The sequence below is a fragment of the Halichoerus grypus genome, chromosome 6, assembly GCF_964656455.1.
Source record: "Halichoerus grypus chromosome 6, mHalGry1.hap1.1, whole genome shotgun sequence".
Classification (NCBI taxonomy): Eukaryota; Metazoa; Chordata; class Mammalia; order Carnivora; family Phocidae; genus Halichoerus; species Halichoerus grypus.
The window spans coordinates 115,462,615-115,484,323 of NC_135717.1; the positions used below are offsets into that span (position 1 = coordinate 115,462,615).

The window sequence follows — 21,709 nt, forward strand, 5'->3', positions numbered from 1 at the left end:
AAGTGGCTACACCATTTTACATTCCCACCAACAAAGCATGAAGGTTCCCATTTCTCCACATTTCCCTCCAAACTTTGTTATTACCTGTATGCTAAAATATGGACATTCTATGAAAAACAACTCCCCCCCCCAATAAAAAGTTTTAAAATGTTCAGTGAGGAGGCTACGGCTTTTGAGAGGTAAAACGGGATCTCTTACAAACTGACTGCAGTCCTCCAGCCAGCAGAGGGCGCTCCAAGCCAGAGTCTCTCCTCCTAGCCTTTCACAGCGCCATCTTAGCGAGATCCCCGTTGCTAGGAGACGTAGATGCGTTTGGCTCCAGACCCCCCCTCGCTGCTATCCCAGGCTCTCTCTCGTGGGAGGGCTAAGATCTAAGGTCCCACTACCGTCCAGGGGCAGTTCCGTAAGGCCCTTTTCTGGGGCGTCCTCCTCCTATTTCTTCTAAAGCTGACCAAAGCAGACTGAGGATCCTTGCCTAGATCCACCCCCCGCCCCCAGCTATGCCTAAGAAAAGGAAAAAGGCCAAGTTACCCCTGTCCGATGAGGAGCAGCTGCTTCTGTTTCAGCAGAAGTTGCTGGCAGAGGAGGAGATGGCCAAGAAGAAAGAGAGGCTCCTGAGCCAGTTCTTGAAGGTGATGGCTTTCTGCATTACTCCCCCCAACCCCACCCACTCCCTGCACTGGCCCTGTCGCCTTGACCCTCGCATTGTGGCAGCCTGTTTTCATGCTGGCCTCCCCTCCTCCGGAAATCTTGAAAGCCAAACATACTTAGGTTTCTGGCAACATTGTTTGGGGAGGAGGCAGTTCTTTGTGAAGCACAGAGGGGGGCAAGTGGTATAGAGGTTGACGGTCACAACTGAGCCCCAGACTGGGACAGTAGGTGTTATCAGCTGTCCGAGCAGTCAGAAATTCTGATATACTCCCTGGAGATTACAAACAACATCCTGCTCTGATGTCTTCACCTGAAGGAAATTCACCCTTGCCCTCCCCAAAGTGCCATCAGGCAGTTCCTGTCTTACTTCAGACCCTCCCAAAAACAAGAACAGGAACTCCCTGAGGGTTAGTCATCAGGAACTTTGGTCTCTCAGAAAAGACAAAGGGTAAGGTGTCAGTGACAACCTGTGATCTTGTTTGTTTTACCATAACAGGGCTTTAGGCCCTGACCTCCTGGGGTGTATTCATTCCTTCACACAGGACAAGCTGGCCAAGGAGGAGCACAACAGTGCTCTGAACCTTAACAAGATTAACACACAGTGGAGAACCGTCCTTAGGGAAGTCAAGACCAGAGAGCTTCATAAGGACATTGAGATCCTCAGCCAAACATTTGAACGAGTGGTGGACTGCAAGGACAGTGTCATCAAGGTAGGTGCTCTTCCCAGTGAAACACTTGAACCTGGCTGCCTTGATCTTTTAATAGAATGGGCCTACTGAATTAATTTATGAATCATTTTTTCGGGGGAGAGAGAGAGGGGGGTAGGGAGGGGTAGAGGGACAGGGAGAGAGAGAATCTCAAGCAGCCTCCGTGCCCAGAGTGGAGCCTGACGTGGGGCTCCATCTCACAACCCTGAGATCATGACCTGAGCTGAAATCAAGAGTCGGACGCTTAACCGACTGAGCCACCCAGGCGCCCCTAATTTTTTAATCAACCTTAAAGCCCTCACAAGATGCAGGCTGTGATGAAGCGGGCATTAGTAATACCAGTTTTCACTGAAATGAAAAGTGGACTACTGGGCCGTACTCCCTCTCCCCTGCTTCAGCGTACCCATCTTCCTTGGTCATCTACTGCCTGAAACCAGCAGTGTACAATATTAGAGTTGTAAGGCACAGGCAGACATCACCCAGTGACTTGAACTTGGTCTCGCATCTTCACTTCAATGTGCGAAGACTCCGTTCCAGACAGGGGAACTGGCTTGCCCAGTGTCACACGGCCAGTCAGCAAGAGAGCTGGAACCAGAGCATGAGTTTCTTGATTCCTACTCCAGTGCTTTATTTAACCAAATTGTTTGGTCTGTTTGATTCAAGTTCAGTGGCCCTGGATGAATCTGAGATCTCCATGGATAAGAGCAGTTCTGGATCTCTAAGCAACTCAATCAGCCATATGCTCTTGGGAGATGAGTTGAATCCATACCGTATTCTTTTCTAAGGGATTTTGCTATATCCCTTCTTTTATCCCATTTTTAACCTCTGTTTACTGACTCCTCAGTCTTTTCTATCTTAAAACAACAACAACAACAACAACAGAAATCCCACAGTAACAGCAAAATATACATTGTCAGCCTGGCATGCCCCCTCTTGAAAAGACGCATCTCTCCTTCACAGCTTAACTCCTGAGGGAAAAAAATTTCAGTAGACCTGGGCAAGCTTCAAGTGATACATATGAAGAGTCCCCAAATTTGCAAAAACCATTATACATTAGAATTCCTTACCCCACCAGTTAACCTTATGGCTTTTTAAGTGACTTCTTCAGACCCTTATTGAGAGTTATCAAATACTTGCTGAGAAGAGAACCAGCAGTGTTCATTTAGGGATGCTGAGCAGTGGTCAGGCTCACCCTTAAGCCAGCTAGCTTCCAGCTTTGTAGCTAATGCTTACAGTCCCCACCTTAGGTAAATCACACACTGCTAATTAAGCACCTTCAGGGTCATTCCTGAATAACCGAACCTACACGTGTTAAATGTGCAAATGTTAGTGATCCTCACTTGCTGTCTCCACTTCTTCACTTCCTGTTTATCCTGGATCCCACATCTGATTTCCACTCTTCCCTAGGAAGTTGCTCTGGTAAAGACTACCAGGCTCGAATCACGGATACTTTTCATCATTTAGTCTTCATCTAACCCGACTCCTCTGTGGCACGGACTTTTTTAAAAAGATTTTAATTATCTATTCGAGAGAGAGAGAACCCAAGCAGAGGGGAGGGGCAGAGGGAGAGGGCCAAGCCGACTCCCCGCTGAGCAAGGAGCCCTACATGGGACTCGATCCCAGGACCCCGAGATCACCACCCAAGCCGAAGTCAGATGCTCAACCAAGCCACCCAGGTGCCCCTGTGGCACTGACATTCTTGGTCACACCCTCCTTGAAACTCTCCTTTGGTTTCCATGACACCATTCTTTCCTGGCTTTTCTCCTGCCTCTGGGATATATAGCGAATCCTCTTTGTGAGTTTATCTTCCTCTCTCCAACGCCTGAACTTTAACATTTCCCACGTTTCTAAGTCTGGCCATCTCACCCTTTAACCAGGTGTCTAGGGCCTAGACAGTCGTGCTCATTACCCTGACTTAATTTTTTTTAGATTTTATTTATTTATTTATTTAGAGCGAACACGAGTGGGAGGAGGGGGAGAGGGAGAATCTCAAGCGGATTCCTCGCTGAGCGAAGAGCCTGACACAGGGCTCGATCTCACAACCCCAGCTGAAACCAAGAATCAACTACTCAACCGACTGAGCCACCCAGGTGCCCCTCATTACCCTGACTTTATTTTTTTAATTTTTTAAAAAGATTTTATTTATTTGAGAGAGAGAGAGCGCATGAGATGGGGGAGGTCAGAGGGAGAAGCAGACTCCCTGCTGAGCAGAGAGCCCAATGCGGGACTCGATCCTGGGACTCCAGGACCATGACCTGAGCCGAAGGCAGTCGCTTAACCAACTGAGCCACCCAGGCGTCCCTACCCTGACTTTGAATACCACTTTTATATTAATGACTTCCAGGTTCTGTAAAACCAGCCTGGATCTCTTTTGTGAGTTCCACATCATTCTATTCAAGATTCCTAGATACCTGTTCCTGGCTGTTGCATTATCCTCACAACCAAACTCAGGAGCTCCCCCTTCCCTGGCCAGGCCCAAACCAATTTTTCCACAATCTGGTCTTCCTTACTCTCTATTCAGGTGGTCAGTGCCATTCACCAAACCACCCAACAAAGAAATCTGGGAAATCATCCTAGGTTTTGCCTCCATCCCTGACTTGTTACTAAGTTTTGTATAAATCCTCTGCTTAAGTATTTTTCAAAGCTATACCCTGCTCTTCTTCCCCATTGTCCTGCTGCAGGTGAGACCTGGGCATCTTCTCCCCTATGGACTGTTCCAACAGTCTCCTATCTTCCAGCCTTCGTGCTCAGCCACCTCTAGATCACTGTCGACACAACTACCAGGATTATCTTTTTGAAACAAAAATCTGATCCTGTTATTCCACTGCTTAAATTTTAGTGGCTCCCCTCTTCCACAGGAAAAAAATCCAAACTCCAGGAAAGAACATCAAAGCCCTTCATGATCTGGCCTCGACTTGTACCTTTCACACAGCCCACCTTGTTTCTTACCTGTGTTTTTGCACATGCTGTTCCCTCTATCTGGAATTCTCTCTTCCCCATTTCTTCAGTCTTCCTGGCAGACTCTCACTCCTTCAGGAGTGCTACCAATGACATCTGTCCTGTGAAGCCTTCCCCGGTGCTCTTAGTCAGACGTAGGCACTCAGTCTTTTATATCCCATTGTCACTGGTAAATCATCAACCTCATAGCAATTTCCATGTTATACTGTAAATTTCTGTTTATGTAACTCCTTTCCTACTGCAAGACTGAAAGCTCCTTTGGGGGGCAATGAGCATGTCTTTTCATCCCCGAATCCTTGGCACCCAGCACAGTGCTGGTAATGACAGGTTTAGTAAACATTGGCTGAGTGAATGAAGAGGCTTCCATTATCAGCACCTATTTCAAAAGATCCCGTTTCATACCAAACATTTAGGTAAAAACTAGCCCTGCATAGAGGTTGTGATAGTTTACAGTGAGTGGCTCAAGGTGCCTGATCGTGTAGGCATTCACTAAATCCTTGTTGTTGTTTCATTCACTTTAAAAAAAAAAAAAAAGATTTTTATGTTTAAGTTATCTACACACCCAATGTGGGGCTCGAACTCACAAGCCTGAAATCAAGAGTCGCACGCTCCACCGACCAAACCAGCCAGGCACCCATTTCATTCATTTTAATTTTAATTTGTTTTACTTTTTTGAATAGGTAATACACTCACATTATTCAAAATTCAAAAGATAAAGTTATATAGAGAAAAGTGCCCTCCCACCAGTGCCTTCCAGCCATGCAGGGCCTCTCTCAGTCATTTTAGTTTCATGAGTAAACCTTTTTTTTACACAAATGGTAGTACTACATACTGTTCTGCCCCTTGTCTTTTTCAAACAATATATCCTAGGGACTATTCCACATTAGCCCATAAAGAACTTCTCATTTTTTTTTAAACAACTGCATAGTATTCTATATTGTAGTTTAACATGTTACCTTGTCTTCTGTATTTCCTAGATCTTGGTAATTAGATCTAGAAGGTTGGAGATGTTGTATTCTTCCATCAGGAGGCTGGTTACCTCTCTCTCTTTTTTTTTTTTAAGATTTATTCATTTGAGAGACAGAGAGCATGCGAGTGGGGTAAGGGGCAGAGGGAGAGAATCTTCATGCAAACTCCCCGATGAGCGTGGAGCCCACGGCGGGGCTCAATCGCACCATCCCAAGATCATGACCCAACCCCTAATCAAGAGTCAGATGCTCAACCGACTGAGCCACCCAGGCACCCTGTCTGGTAATCTCTTTTTGTGATGTTAGCAGCTGTTGATTATCCATTCATTCATTGGGGATTGTAAAATGCTGATTTTCTAATAATATCATTCCTTTTTCATTTATTAGCTTGAATACTGCTATAAAGAGATACTTCTATCATTCAGCATTCAGTTACCAAGAGGTATAGTTTATACAATAAAGGCAGCATAAATACTTGATTCTTTCTTTGCCCTTTATACACCATTAAAAAAAAAAAAAGAATGGATTGTCTGGTATCCTCCAGTGGTAACTGATTTTTTTAAGTCTCCTTATAAATTCATAAACATAACTGATATTTTTCAATCCATTGTAGTTTTTATCCTTACGGATGCTCACATTGTCTTTTTGCCAGTGTGTGTTCCAGTTATCCAATACTACATAGCACAGCATCCCTAAATTAGTGACTTAAAACAACAATTTATTATTTCTCATGATTCGTTGATCTAGTTCACCCGCGTGGTTCTTGCTTGCTGTCTCTCCTGCAGTTTTCAGTCAGATGTCAGGTGGGGCTACAGTCATCTGACAGTCAGCTGGGAGGGAGCTCAGGTGGGCTGTTGACTGGAATGCCTTAACGTGGCCCCTCCCCAGGCACTGCCCTTCTCACAGTCTGATGGCTAGGTTCCTGGAGGGAGTGTCCCAAGAACAAGCATGCCAAGGGGCAGGAAGCAGAAGCTGCCAGGCCACGTAAGGGCTATGTCTGCAACTGGCACGTGTCACTTCCACCCTATTCTAATGGTCCAAGTAGTCACAGCGTCTGCCCAAATTCAAGGAGATGGAAAAGAATACCTCTTGATGGAGGAGTGGCAAGGTCACATCGGAGAAGATGGTAGGATAGCAGGTACAGTTATGCCCATCTTTGGAAGATATAATCTGCCCCAGTGAGATACTTTTCTTGGTTCCTGCGTTCTTTTGACATGACCCTATTGGTCTTTCATAGCTGCTTTTCTATCTTGTACGACAAGATACCCTAGGTTCTACTTGTTTATTTTCTGCCTCAGACCTTGGAGCAGCCATTTCTCCAAGAACCCTCAATTCCTTTTAGTGGTAGCCTCATCATTATAAATGTCTGTTGTCCCTAGGACACTGCCTGGCTACGTGGGGTTCCCTGATGTCACTCTTACTTTCCAATCATGAGTCAGAGAACCAGCTCTCCTAGAGCCAGAGAGCTGGCATCAGGAACTAGGGGAAAATGCCATTCATGCCATCCAGCTGAATACACTTTTATTTTCTCGCACTGATGCCATTCCGCCGAAATGGTAACTCTGTTCCCTCCCCAGTCTTTAGCCAAGGACCTGTCCGAAGCAGAGGAGCAGCACGCCCATGCCCTGCGCAGTCACCTGCACAACATCGACCAGCTCTTAGCCCTGCAGAGATGCCGGCTCAGCCGCCTAGAGGAGGGTTACAACGCGGAGCTGGAGGCCCTAACCAAAGAGTTTGAGACAGAAAGGTATGCGGGCCTAAGAGGAAATCGGGGCTTGAGTCCAGGAGAGTGTCCAGAGCCTGGGTCAAGGAGCTACCTCTAAGCGGGCGGCCAGCAGCCTGGAGCAGCCCGCCTTGCTTATGACATGACCGCCACCAGAGACCATCCAGAGTTCCTTCTCAGCTAATGTGGGTTTAAGCTGGTGGCTTTAGCCTCCCTATGCCCATGCCAGGTTTCTATCTGTAACACCCTCACCACCTACTTTCAGCTATCAAAATCTAACCCATCTGGCAGGGCACAGGGAGGGGAGGGAGACTTCTCACTGAAACATTTTGTACTTTATTGCTTTTCGTGTCATATGAATGTATTGCCTATTCAAAAATCAAAATAATCTTATTCACTCTTTCGGACCCTAAAACGAAGAGAGCCTACCCTCCCTCTCTGACCCTTCAGTACCTAGGAGTTTGAACCACTCGTGTAGTTTTACTACATACTGCTTTGAGTTGTCCTTTTTGGTCCATATGCTTTATCCTTCAGAGCAGGGACAGTGTCTTATATCCCACAGGAAGACAATTACTGACCAGCATGAAAAAGAGATTCACTACCTACAAGATGTCTTCATGGCCATGGAGCAGAACTATATAGATTCTGAGTATGAAAGTAAGCTGGAGTTCCAGAGCATGTGGGATGATCTCAAAAACAAGGTATGGAAGGAGAGTAGCTGGGCAAGAGCTGGGAGAGAAGGGAGAGAAAAATGCTCTAGGCCACTGGAGGTCCTAGAGACACCTAACCAACACAATCAAGAAAATGCCTGTACCCCTACTGCATTTTGTAATTTTGTAGAAATTCGTTGGGAAGAACCATTCTGAAATGTCAAGGAAATGCATTTTAAAGCTAAAAGGCACCAAGGAGATCATTTGGCTTCACGCCTGTGATTTGTAGATGAAGAAACTAAGGCCCAAAGAAATAAAATGATCTGCCAAAGTCATGCTGCTGCTTTGTGATAGAACCAGGAGAATTCAGGTCTGCCCTTGGCCCAAAGTGCTATCCACCATCCTAGAGGCTGCACACTTAGCTATCCTGCAGACCTGGGTTTGGGCATGGGGTTCTTTTTTTTTTTTTTTTTTGCTCCATAGTGTTTTGTAAAATTTTTTTTTTTTTAAAGATTTTATTTTTTATTTATTTGACAGGGAGAGACACAGCAAGAGAGGGAACACAAGTAGGGGGAGTGGGAGAGGGAGAAGCAGGCTTCCCGCAGAACAGGAAGCCTGAAGTGGGGCTCGATCCCAGGACCCTGGGATCATGACCTGAGCTGAAGGCAGACACTTAACCAGCTGAGCCACCCAGGCGCACCATGTTTTGTAAATTTTTAAATAAGCTTCCTACATTTAAAATTGCGAGATTTGGGGTGCCTGGGTGGCTCAGTCGGTTAAGCGGCTGCCTTCGGCTCAGGTCATGATCCCAGGATCCTGGGATCAAGGCCCGCGTTGGGCTCCCTGCTCAGAGGAGAGCCTGCTTCTCCCTCTCCCTCTGCCTGCCTCTCTGCCTTCTTGTGCTCTCTATCTCTCTGTCAAATAAATAAATAAAATCTTTTTTTAAGATTTATTATTTATTTGACAGAGAGAGAGACAGCGAGAAAGGGAACACAAGCAGGGGGAGTGGGAGAGGGAGAAGCAGGCTTTCCGCTGAGCAGGGAGCCCAATGCGGGGCTCGATCCCAGGACCCTGGGATCATGACCTGAGCCGAAGGCAGACGATTAACGACTGAGCCACCCAGGCACCCCAATAAATAAAATCTTTAAAAAAATAATAAAAATTGGGAGATTTCAGCATGGGGCCTGGCTGGCTCAGTCCATATAGCATGCGACTCTTGATCTCAGGGTCATGAGTTCAAGCCCCATGTTGGGCATGGAGCCTACTTAATTTAAAAACAAAAATTTTTTTTTTTTTTAATAAAAGAAAAATGGGGGAGATTTCACATAAAAACCCAAAATTTTAGCTTCTCCTGAAAAAAGATCTGGTAACACTGGGTCACATTTCCAAATGGGAATACATTTGTGTGGAGCTGAACAGATCTGCTACCCCCCTCCCCCAATGACCATGGAGCATTTCTTCTCTGGTTCACCACAGGCCCCCTCTAACTTGCAGCACTTATTTACATCATCTGCCTGGTCTTTGTAGGCGTTTTCATTGGCGACCTCTGCACTGTACTGGGTTATAAGCAGTTCAAGAGGGTGAGGGTGCTGGAAGCAGTAAAAGGGCACTGACAGAGTAATTCCAAGCACTGGCTATTTTGGTGCCACTTCCTAGAATTTAGAAGAGAAGCATTTTCTAAGACTGAAACTGGAGAACATAGTAGAAGATCTGTGGAGAAGGTTCCAGGATGCACTCAAGAATTACACCGATGCCACAGAGGACCAAAAGATTGCCTTTGAGACTCTGCAGGTGAAAGATGAGAAGAGCTCCAAAGAGATTGAAGCACAGATGAAAAAAATACAGAGACTACAGGTGAGTGCAGCCAACTGGAAATACTCACTGCTTTAACTGCTCCATTATCCCCTGGTCATCTTCTCCCAGTTTCCATTGGACCCTGTCACTGGTTGGGGAAAGACGAGATCCTTGGATTTCAGTCCCCAGATTGTCCTTTTACCTGTCTCACTGAAGACCTTTAGCTTGTCAGGGGTTTCCTCTAAACTCTGTTCTTTCAGGACTCCATAATTATTTTAAAAAGCAAGATCATGGTGCACGGCCGTGAGAGTGAAGACCAGAACCAGTACATTCGTAAGGACAAGGAGCTGGTCCTTGCCCAACTGCGAAAACTTAAGGCCCAAAGGACTCAGGCCCGGGAACTATCCCAGGAAAACTTAGTCAAACTCACCTTGGAAAGTAATGCCACCCTCAAGGCCCTGAGAAGGATCGTCGATAAGGTAACAGGGGAGAGGGCAGTCAAACAAAACCAAGGAACTTGGCTCCCTGCGAAGTGAAAGGGGTCTGAGAGAGGTAGAGGGCTTTCTCCTGCTTCCTGCCTGAGTGGACATCTGGAGTACCTTTTTTATTCCGTGTTCCCTCCCCTCTCACATTTTAAATTAAATGAATTAATAATGAATTTGCTAAGCCTGTAAAACACTTGGAATAGTGCTTGGCACCTAGTAAGCACTCTGTGTTAGATGTATTCATTACTCTTTTTTTTTTTTTTTTTTAAAGATTTTATTTATTTATTTGACAGACAGAGAGATAGCGAGAGCAGGAACACAAGCAGGGCGAGTGGGAGAGGGAGAAGCAGGCTTCCTGCCGAACAGGGAGCCCGATGTGGGACTCGATCCCAGGACCCTGGGATCATGACCTGAGCCGAAGGCAGACGCTTAACGACTGAGCCACCCAGGCGCCCTGTATTCATTACTCTTGTCTCACGTTTGGATGAATTGCTTCCCTGGGTTTAAGCAGGGGAACCAGCTCCACTATTTCCCCTCCCCACCCCCTTTCCTAATAAAAGGTCTCTTCCTGCTTCTGATAGGGTGAAAAGATCCTGAAACTTGCTGAAATATGTAGGAAGTTTGAAACAGAGGAAGAAAAAGTGCTGCCTTTCTATTCATCAGTCTTGACTCCCAAGGAGCAGGAGGAGATAGAAGAAATTTACCCAGAGGAGCTTACCGAGCAGCTCGCAAAGGTAAAAGTTCCTAGGGTCCAGAGGCCATCACCCAAGGTTGGGGATCATGGGGTACTGGGCTGCATTTGCTAATGGGCCTCAACACGCACCTTCTCCCTTTAACCAACTCCCAGGTGATAGTAAACTACACGGGGATGGAGAATTTCTGGAAAAGGTACAACAAAGTGAAACTGGAGCAACTGAGCCTCCAACATAGACATGTCCAGTTGTTAGAAATCAATGGGAAGTTGCGGGAGATGCTGAAGCAGTACTTGGATGGCATCTCAGTGAGTGACGAAGTGATGAGCCAGCTCAACCCACTCTTTATCGTCAACCATCGAAGTAACTTACCCCAGCCTTTGTCCACACCTACCACCCAGCCAGGTGACAAACCACCTCCAACCACTTACATCATTGAAGCAGCCCATGTGATCTCCCACATCCTGTGATATAAGGAGAAAATCGCTTTTCAAACCCCAAACAATTTTTTGAGAGACCAGAGGACTTTGCTATTAAAAATTTCCATGAGGTTTATGAGCTCCTTCTATGTTTGCCATATTGGACAGAGCAGTCTACTTGGAAGAGACTAGGAATACGGTGGCCCCAGAGAGTGGAGATAATAGCTAGGCAATTATCAGGAGGCTCATTGTTCAATGAAGCACTGCTTCTTCGAGTCTGGGCACTATGAGGGCCAGAACCAATACCTTTGGGATGTAGAGATCCTATGGGAACATTCAAGAGCAGGTCCTTGGCGGTAAGTTAGGACAAGAAGAGGCAGGGGAAGAGGTGATCCAAAGCCTCCAACCACCCCAATGTCAGGCAAGATCCAACTCAGAATGCCTTTTACCCCAGCCCTTTACCTCATTCCCACTTACAGCAGTAGCCTCAGAAAGTACCAGGTGAAGAATCCAGAGAAATTTTTTAAAATTATTTATTATTTCTTTTTGCTCTTGTTTCGTTTCTCTTCCTTGAGCTTCTTTCTGGAGACTTTAGGTCTGTTGGCCTTTTTGTATAGGTGATACCCAATGAGGCCCAGGAGGGCTGGCGCCATGGCCATGCCTATCAGAGGCAAAATGCCCTTCACCAGCTTTTGCCAGTAGTTGGCTCGGATCAGTGCAATCAGCTCCACATCAAACTGCAGCACTGCATCCGCTGAAGGCAGAGAGGAGGTGAGGGTTAGAATCTCTGCATTTTATCCAGGGCTCAGAATCTAAATGAAAACAGGGAGGGCAGGCCACACCACAGCAAAAACTATGAAGCTGACAAGATTTAAACATGTTGAGTTCCTTTAGACAAAAGTAGAGAAGGGTTATGAGCAGACTCTACTGATAGTTATGTTTACCCGAAATCTCCAAGTGTGGCTTGTGTTCAGTGACAAGTCTATGACAGGACAGGGAAACTTTTTGTGGATCTAAGACATACAGGCTGTTCGCCACTGATAAGTGAGAGAACCTCTATACTAACTGTACTCCCATTTCCAAAGAGCCACATCGATAGAATCTTTGCAGGGCTGAAATTAACTGGATTTAACCTAGACATTTTAAAATGTCACCAACCAATGAGCACATGCAATGTGACTGTTAGAAAACATAGATGTTTCAACACAGACGAAGGAGGTGGCTTAAGAAGTAAGGAGCAGGTGAATGAAGAGGAGTGAGTCAGGGAGAAATGCAAACACTGGAAATGGGGAGATCACAGAGCTTTGGGTAAAAGAGTTTTTCTTTAGTCCCATGACCCTCTTTGCGGTTCTTCCTCTAAGTTGGAACTAGGATAAGAACTTTTATCCTAATAATCTGAAGTACAAAACATTTTAGCTAATAGAACATTTGTCATAACCCAAAGCAAGAGATCTGCATCTTAGGAAATCTGTCCAGTGACCTGTTGATAGCTTTTAAAGTTATAGGGTGGACTTGGCTTCCAAAAGTTGTTTTTTGTTTTGCTTTGTTTTGATTTACTTGACTGTGAATATTTTTACTGCCTCCTCCCTGGTGGAGCCTGAAAGGAGGGGTGGAGATGTGGGGATAAGCCATGCCAGCTGCACAGATGACACAGGCTGGAGTTGTGGAGAAAAGGCAGGAAAAAGTCTAGAGTTCTGAGAAGGGGTAGCAGAGGCAACAGACCCAAGTGGCTCAAGTAGGTGTCTCCTCCCTAAAAAGTTGCTTTCTGCCAGAGGGAAGCTAGGTAGCCTTAACAGATTCTAGGTCTCTAGTCCCTGTTGGTGATCTGAAGAGGAAAAAAGCAGCCCTCCAGAAGGAGGCCCCAGCCACCCCTGGCCTTTTCAGAAAACTGGATTTAGACTTTTTCAAGCTCCAGACAGAGCTCTGAGGGCCTGGGTATTTTGACTGCCTTGAGAGAGAAAGGCCTCATCAGATTACCTGGGATAGACGGTGGGAATCCCCGTTTTCCATAGGCCAAGTGAGAAGGAATGATTGCCCTTCGCTTCTCTCTGAGGGAAGGAATGTGAATCACAGCTAGAGGTGGGACCAGGTGGGCCCGCAGCCTCAGTCCATCTGCAGCCCCACCAGCAAAACTCTCTGGATATTCACTCCAAATGATGAACTTTCCCACCTGAGCACCAAGAAGGTTGACCAGGAAAGGTCTCTGTCCCCCCATATGCCTCAACTCCTCCAACAAAACCCACAGTCAGATAGGCACAGTGGCTTTGGATGCCCTTAGGGGTCCCAATGACCCGGACCTGCCCAGTGCAAAGCCTTTATCACACATTCTTCTGCCTCCTCTAGGAGCAAGGATAGCAAAGTAAGCCTCCCCCCATGCAAAGGGGGTACCCAAGCCCACCCCTGCCCAGATACTCACCCCACACACATGTCTAGAAGGCTCTGCTCCAGACCTTGAGGAAGAAGACACAACTGAACAGGAAGCTACCTACATTCCCCAAAATCCCAGGAGAGGAGGATCTAAGGCTCCCTACGACCCTCAACTGAGCTCCCCACTTCTCAAATCCCTGGTTGCCAGTGGGGCATGGGGCAAAAGGAGTGTTAGAAGCCATATTTGAACCTCAGGAGGTGACCGGTAGAGTCCTGGGGGGCATTTCCAATGTATTTCAGGGCTTGAGGAGGCGAAGAAGGGCTTAGGTTGGGAAGAAACAGAATGGGAGGCGCAGGTCACATACCTGGGATCACCTGCTTTTGGCCAAGTTCTATAACCAGAGGGTCTCTGGTCAGCGAAGTGTCAATAATGCGTCCATCTAGCAGACTGCCCTGTGGGGAGAGGGCAGCAGGAGCGCACACCTAGTAGCTCCCTCTCAGCAGGCGCGCACCACACTCACCTGGGCCCCCGGGCGGCGGCGGCACCCCCCTCGCAGCTGCAGCCCAGCAGTCCCCTCTGGGCAGAAAGCAACAGGAAGCCCCAAAGGGCTGGCACTTCTCGGAGCTCTCCCCACCCTCCGCTTCTCTGCGCCGGGGCGGAACTGGCGGAAAAGCGGGGAAGGGAAATGGGCAGGCAAGAGGAGCGCCCCTACCCCCGCCACGTGCTCGATGACCCCAGAGCTCCAACTTAACTCCCGCACCGCTTGCCACGTGTCGCAGCCAACGCTGACGTGTTCCAGCAGGGCGCCGCCCCCTCCCAGGCCCCGACCCGGCCCCCCAGATCCCTCACCGTGTAGTGTACGTGGAGCGTGTCTCCAAAGGCAGCGGGCTCCGCACACGGCTCGGGGGGCTCCACCTATGATCGGACTGAGGGAGTCACGCAGGCTCCTCCAGAGATCCCGTTCCTGCCCCTGCACCCAGCACTCCCCTGCCCAGTTCCCGCACCCGCTCTCCTCCCCGCTCCCAGGTTCGTTCAGACCCCCTCATTCCCTCCCAAGGCCCAGCCGCCGCAGCCCCGGGACACCCTCTCCTCACCAGGGTCTCCACTTGGAGGGTCCGGACGGGACTTTCGGTTTCAAACCCAGCCTCAGTCCGGCACACCGCCCCACTGAGCAGCAGCAGCAGACGGAGCGGGAGTAGTGAGGGGCGCAGGGTCATGACTGGACGCGGGCCAAGGCACGGGGCACCAGGACAGGCTGCTCGGGGGGCGACAGCTAGGACAGCGGTTCCCTCGGCGCCCAGGCCGGACTGGACGGGACGGGACGGGGCGGGTCGCGACGCGCCAGCTCCTCCTCCAGCAGCCCTTCCTCCACCTTGTCCCCACCTCCTGGAGGGAGGAGGCCGCCGGGATACCTCCCTACCCTCTAAGATCGAAGGTCGTGTTTTATGACCCATCCGTTAGCCGTTCTGTCCCATAGCGAGGGGCTGGATCACTTAATAGCACCCACTTACGATGACCTACTGTGTGCCAGTCACTTTTCTGTAATCCTCAAAACCACCCTGAACAGTAGGCATAATTGTCTCCATTTTACAGATGCGGAGCTGGGTGTTCAGGTTAAGTAACTTGCCCAAGGTCTTCTAGCTAGGTGGCGACAGAGACAAGATTCAAACCCAGGATTGCCTGAGTCCAGTGTGTTTGCTTTCTTTCCTCTGAAGATATGTCTCTTCACACCTGTCCTGGCAGTGTCTGGTTGGCCCACCCCACCCAGCAGTTGTTAAAGAGAGCATCCCTCTCCCACCTCCAGCCCTTCAGCTTGAATTCTGGAGGTCATAGGAGGCACGGAGCTGTCTCATCTCCCTGTTCTTTGGAAAGCTAATTTCATAGAGCCAGGAGCTATTTTCCTGTAAGGATGGGGTGAATGCCTTATCTTTTCCTGACACCAACGTATCCCTCCTCCTTTATCAGCAAGCGTGTAAAAAGGGCAGCTACCTATAACCCATTTGTTTGTGCAAGGACCTCGGATTTTATTTTTATTTTGCCCAACATGGGGCTTGAACTGATGCCAAGATGGAGTCTCATGCTCTACAGACTGAGCCAGCCAGGTACCCCAAGGATTTCAGTTTCTTAAAGGGGTTTTAAATTATTTCAGACAATGCAACCAGTCCCCTTTTGTACGATTTAAGCCCTCAATGCCCACTCGGGCCATGGCATCTGAATTCTGCTCCCTCAAAAAGTCATCAGTGAGCTCAGTCACCAAATTCTTGGGTCATTTCTTGGTCCCTTGTCCTCTTTAGCATCTCTCTCGTATTTGATGCCATTGAGCTCTGAATGCCCTCCCAAGCTCTAGATACAACTGCCTACTGGGTATCTCCACCTGGATGTTTGACCAGCACGTCAAATCAACACACCCAATACTGTACTCATTCCTTTTTCTCCATCCATCCCATCTGTAACAATCTAGAATTCCCTATTTTCTGTTGTCTGTTAGTTTCTGTTAGTGGCTCTGCTGTTAGCATTCTCCTAGATTCTCCTCTCATCTCCCACATCAACCAGTCTCCTTTGGATTCTCCTTCCACCACCTCTCCAAGGGCTACTACCCTAATTAAGCCCTCATTACCTCTCTCTTTGGAGTTGTTGAAAAAGTCTCCTCAGCAGGATGGCAAGGGAATTTCTAGGGATGATGGAATGTTCTATATCTTGATAGGGAGGTGGCTTATATGGGTGTATGCATTTGTCAGAACTTATCAAAATATATGAGATCTGTGCATTGCACTGCATGCAAATTATACATCAAATTATACCTCAAATTAAAAAATAATAATAAACACAAAACTACATTTCCAAGTCTTCCTTAAAGCTGGATAAGGCCATGGGACTAAGTTCTGGCCAGTAAGACATAAACATAAGTGTTGGAAATATTGTCCTGGACTTCCAGCAAGGCTCCTTAAAGGGAATTAATTCAGCTAAGCAGTGTGTCATTGTGTGCTCCTCCTCCTCTCCCCAAGCTCCTTCCCTTCCTTTGTTCTGCTGCCCAGAATGTAGAGGAGATGAATTACACTCTAGCAGTCACATCAGACCATGAGGTGACCATGAAGATGAAGCTATGTGTGAGGACGGTGAAGCAAAAAGAAGCCTAAGCCCTGGGCGCCTGGGCGGCTCAGTGGATTAAGCGTCTGCCTTTGGCTCAGGTCATGATCCTGGAGTCCTGGGATTGAGTCCTGCATGGGGCTCTCTGCTTGGCAGGGAGTCTGCTTCCCCACTCTCCCTTTCTCAAATAAATAAATAAAATTTTAAAAGATTTTATTTATTTGTCAGAGAGAGAGAGCACAAGCAGGGGGGAGCGGCAGGCAGAGGGAGAAGCAGGCTCCAGACTAAGCAGGGAGCCTGAAGCGGGACTTGATCCCAGGAACCTGGGATGGTGACCTGAGCTAAAGGCAGACGCTTAACCAACTGCACCACCGAGGCATCCCTAAATAAATAAAATCTTTTTTAAAAAAAAAAAGAAGTCGTCTAGATAACCGTAGAGCCACCATTCCAGACCTGGACTGTCTATCACCAGACACTTTTTAACTGAGGTAGAAATGAATTTCTATCTGGTTTAAAAAAAGACAGAGAGAGAGCACTCTAAGTCCCTCATCCCCAGCCTCTTCCTACTTTCGCCCATTCTGTACACTGCTGCTATCTGCTCAGCTCCAGTCATGGAGCCTATGGCCCCATATTGCCCAGTGAATAAAATTCAGACTCCATGACGTGCCAGTTGAAAGCTTTGACCATCTGGTCCTAGTCTGCCTTTCCAAACTTGGCTTTTATTCCATTAAATTGAAGCCCTTTTAATGACAGCAACCTCATCTTTCTCATTCCTATACTTTCATTGCCTAGTATGGTGTTTGATATATAGATGGGTCAATAAACATTTATGAATCGAACCAAATCCTCTTCCTGCTCATGGACTGTGGTCTGGCATCAGATGAACCTGCGTCATGTGTTTCCATCTCTGTGCCCTGGCTCATGCTCTTCCTTCATCTGTCAAGCTGCCTCCAAACCAAGCTCAAATATTACTTCCTCTGTAAAGTCCTGATTCCCTTATTTAGAAGTCACTTCTCTTATTTCTGAACTTCTAGCATACACTGGGGGACATTATTATATTTTCCCTTGTGTTGCAATTGTTTGTGTATGCCCCACTTCTCCCTATCTCTAAAGAGCCAGCTCACTGATGGCAAGGACAAGGTTACGATCACGCCTGGAGTCCCCTAGGTACTAGCTACACAATACCCCCCCGTATAACAGATTCTAGACAGATGTGTTTTATATTGAATAAATATTATGCTATGTAATACTTTTTCTTTTTGCTATGTGATACTTTTAATAGAATTAAAAATATCTAACTATACTGGGGTGCCTGGGTGGCATAGTTGCTTAAGCATCCAACTCTTGGTTTCAGCTCAGGTCGTGATCTCGGTGTTGTGAGATCAAGCCCTGAGTCAGGCTCCACGCTCATTGTGGAGTCTGCTTGAGATTCTCTCTCTCTGCCCCTCCTGCTCATGCTCTCCCTCTCTAAAATAAAAATAAATCTGTAAAAAATATATGTATAATTATACTAACTTGGAAAACCTCCAAGACAAATATATATACCCTTATGTTTTTTAAAAAAAAAAAGCGAGGAGGAGGACAAGAATAGATCCTGGATGGCTCAGTTGGTTAAGCGTCTGCCTTCGGCTCAGGTCATGGTCCCAGGGTCCTGGGCTCAAGTCCCACATCGGGCTCCCTGCTCAGCGGGGAGTTTGCTTCTCCCTCTGCCTGCTGCTCCCCCTGCTTGTGCTCTCTGACAAATATTTTAAAAAATAAATTAAAAAAAAAACAAGAATAATAGATATGAAAGGAGTCCACTTATATCTTAACCCCTCCCCAAATGTGTGGAGGTCTAGCTCTTTAAAAAAGAAAACTACCAAAAGGAGGCACACTAAATAGCCACAGGTGGTTACCTTGGGAATGGGAGTGAGAAAAGTAGAGGGGAACAGGTTCCACATGTCGCTCTGTATACTTATGTTTTGTTTGGATGTTCTGCAATGAAAATTACTTTGGTTACAAAAATAAACTTTAAAATTAAATATTAAATGAATGACCACAATATATAAGAATACAAGGGAATGTGTGGGAGATGTTGAATGAGTTGAGCTAATGAAACTAAAGAGGGAGGGAAGAGTCCTTGTGATTAGAGAGGTCACGGGCAGCTTTGTAGATCTTAAAGAAAAGTGGTATTTTTTAAAAAGTGAGAAAGGGGAATAAAGGCAGCAGGTCAGATGTCAGCTATTTGGGGAAAATGAGTGGCCCAGTTTGGCTAAAGTAATGGATTCCGGCAGAGGAGTAGAGAGAGAGAGTTGCAGAGGGAAGCAAGAACTGGTTGTGGAGAGCCTGAATGTCAGACGAAGGCCTGGGAAGCCACTGAAGGTTTCTGAGCAAAGCTGTGACCGCGCACACTGCTCTGATGCGTGGGCTGACTGCAACAGTGTCATGAAGCTGGAAGGCTCCTGCCCAGTCCAGGTCTGAGGCTTTGTCCAGGATGGGAAGGGGAAGTGGGGGTGGAGTTGGGGGGGGGCAGTGTGGGAATCGGGCAAAACTAAGACAACAATATCACCCACAGAGGGCAGCACAAGCCCACCTGAGCCCAGAAGGGAACCGGGAGGAAGGAGCTTTCCCTTTGGATCAAGTTAAGAGGAACCTGAAGGACAGAGGAAGGTGAGATGGTTGTGGGAAAGGTAGGGAAGCTGGCACAACCCTGACTGGAGGCACAAGTTTGAAATCAGAGGGCCACTCCTAGAAAGGCCTCCACCTTCAAAGGTGTCTTGTCAGCGAGTAGAAGAAACTCTACCACAGCCCCCTGGACTCACAGGGTGCCCACCAGGTCCAGTTTGGTTGAGGACAATGATGTTTATTCATTCATCAAGGCTGAATGCCTATTATGTGCCAGACAGTAAGCAGGGCACTGCTTTTTAAATATTTTTAATATGTTTATTTTTAACAGACTTAATAAACAAAAAGCCTGTGAGTCAGCATATGTAAATCTGGATTCAAAATCTAATGCCATATTTTCAAGGGCATGTATACCTTAGATGACCAAATGTTTTCTTTCTAGGTATGGTTATGCCCTCATTCAGCCCACTCTCTTCTGCAGCTCAGGGCCAAAGTGACACACACAAGCAGACACTCACCTTCAAGCCGTGACGGTGTACAGTCCTGACCCACGTTCCTCACTTCCAGACCTCCAGCCACTGCACTGCTCCCTTTCCCAAGGTTTGGACTTCCTCAGATTTAACCTTCTCTTCCCTTTGCTCAGGAACTCGGGGTCATTCTTACCCAATCCCAGCAGCCAGGGCCAGGAAACCCAATTAGACTGAAAAACCTACAGAGGAAGGAAGGCCTCTGGATCCTATTGCTCCCCAGTGACGAGCAGGATACTTACTCTATCCCTCCAGTTACCAGGTTAGAAAGTAGAGAGCTGGACTTTAGCCCTCCTATCTCCACACCCTTCAGAACTGGAAAAGAAGTGTTCTTAGTACTATGACTGCCTGCCCAAAGACACCCCCCTGTGCACCAAGCAGCAGCAAAGGGGTATCCCCCACACAGTTATTCCCCAACTCTCACTACCCCACGTGCTGCACTATGGATGGATATCCCAAAGGATTTCAGAGCATCCCAGAAATGGATTCCCAGGTCTCTCCATCAGAACAGTGGTTTGACTTCCTTCTTAGCACAGGTCTGGAACCCTAAAAGGTACTAAGTAAATACCTGTTTTTTCTGCTCTGACCAATCTGGCACTTGAACTAGAAGTGATGCAGTGAACCCTCAAGAGCCTTCAGACCTTATACCTCAAGTCTGAGAAACTCCTACATACCACACTCACTTTCCCTGTCACTGTCCCCAAACTCTGAAATGAAGGGGACAGTTCTGTCCTCCATCCCACCCAGACAAATCCAAGGCCTTCCACTGGCTCTCTCCAGGCTCATGTTGGAAACTCCCTTGCCCAAATTATTCTGAAGTAGACCCTGGGCCCCAAGTCTTCTGTCAAGCTATAACTGAAGAGCTATTCAAGTTCTGGGCAGATATGGTTGCTATTTGTCCTAAGAGCTGGATGCTGAACATGTATTTTCCAGGTTAAGTCTCTCCCCCATCCCACCATGTGCCCTCAAAAGCTGGAAAGTTTAAGCGAACTGCCACAAGAGGGCTCCCCCCACCTCCTTCCTGGCATCTTAAATGGGAGTACTGAGGGACAAAAGGGACTAGGTCATCCTCTTCAGGGGTCAAAACACCCACTGACCTGCCATCCAGCTAAAGTCCTTTCCATTATCATTATCTTATGAGGGGCTAGAGTACTAGAAGGAATATGCTTATTAATGTATAAATAAAGCACTTGGCAAAGGTGCTCTTATCAGTAACCTTGGTCACCAAGCAGGACTTTTGAGGAGCACAGAGGTAACTGAATACAAATGATTTATTTCACACTGGTACTTGGGGCTCTCAAACTTACTGTATGCCTAAATCCTGTCCCTTCCCACATCAAGATGGGAAGGTCTCTGTCCCCAAAGCTTAAGAAAGTGGTGAGAGTGGGGAAGGCCTCCCTAGCTCCCCAAGACCTCACCCACCAAAGGAAGGGGAGCACCATCTTTTTCTTTTCCTGGGGCCAGACAGTAGTAGCAGGAGAGGAAGAGAGTAGTGGCAGGAGTGGGCTGGGAGAGCAAAGGCTTGTCTTTTCCCTCAAGACACTGTGGAATCTCTGGATGAGGCTTGGCATCCTGACAATGGGGAACCGCATGCCTGAAGCAGAGATGATACAGGGCCATAGCTGTAAGGAGGATCAAGTTCATTACACCATCCAGACCTTTACCCTTCATGTTTACCACTGCCAAAGTCCAGAACTAGATAGGTGAGGGGATTCCAATCTATGGATGAGGGGACCCTGTTCCAACCGGAAGCACCTGATTGCACAGGGCTAGGGAGATCTGAGAGTGGAGGCAGGGTGGGTCACTCCAAGTTCAGGGCCCTCTAGCCAATGAAGTCCCTAATGTCTACCAACAGGTGATAAACAAGGCTAAGAACAGGATGAAATCCTTTACAACTAAAAGAGCAAAGTCACGAAGCCCTCGCATTCTGGTGCCCAATTCATTCAGGCTCCCCTCCAGAGTATGATGGAAAGTAGTAAGCAATGTAGAAATAAGCCTAAGTTCCTCCATAACCTCACTCTCCCCCTGTCAAGTGTGCCCTTTACCCCTCTGCTGAGAGAAGGAGCAGTCTAGAGA

The 21,709-nt window shown here is 47.3% G+C and overlaps 2 protein-coding genes across 3 annotated transcripts; one reads left to right on the forward strand and one right to left on the reverse strand.

The window, feature by feature from the left end:
• The first annotated feature begins 297 nt into the window (after positions 1-297).
• DRC2 (dynein regulatory complex subunit 2) lies at positions 298-11,181 on the forward strand. Of its 2 annotated transcripts, XM_036121134.1 has the most exons (8): positions 298-632; positions 1,194-1,361; positions 6,862-7,031; positions 7,570-7,708; positions 9,314-9,511; positions 9,712-9,930; positions 10,518-10,670; positions 10,784-11,181. In XM_036121134.1, exons 1-8 carry the CDS (start codon positions 501-503, stop codon positions 11,096-11,098), a joined length of 1,494 nt encoding a protein of 497 aa, XP_035977027.1. In that variant the 5' UTR covers positions 298-500; the 3' UTR covers positions 11,099-11,181. The 2 variants fall into 2 exon arrangements, with proteins under 2 accessions (XP_035977027.1, XP_035977028.1); XM_036121135.1 differs by lacking the exon at positions 9,712-9,930.
• Positions 11,182-11,563: 382 nt separating this feature from the next.
• Positions 11,564-16,667, reverse strand: FKBP11 (FKBP prolyl isomerase 11). Its single transcript, XM_036121142.2, has 6 exons — positions 14,510-16,667; positions 14,265-14,330; positions 13,780-13,867; positions 13,464-13,497; positions 13,025-13,095; positions 11,564-11,801 (listed from the first exon to the last, which is right to left on the reverse strand). Exons 1-6 carry the CDS (start codon positions 14,867-14,869, stop codon positions 11,584-11,586), a joined length of 837 nt encoding a protein of 278 aa, XP_035977035.1. The 5' UTR covers positions 14,870-16,667; the 3' UTR covers positions 11,564-11,583.
• Positions 16,668-21,709: the final 5,042 nt, after the last annotated feature.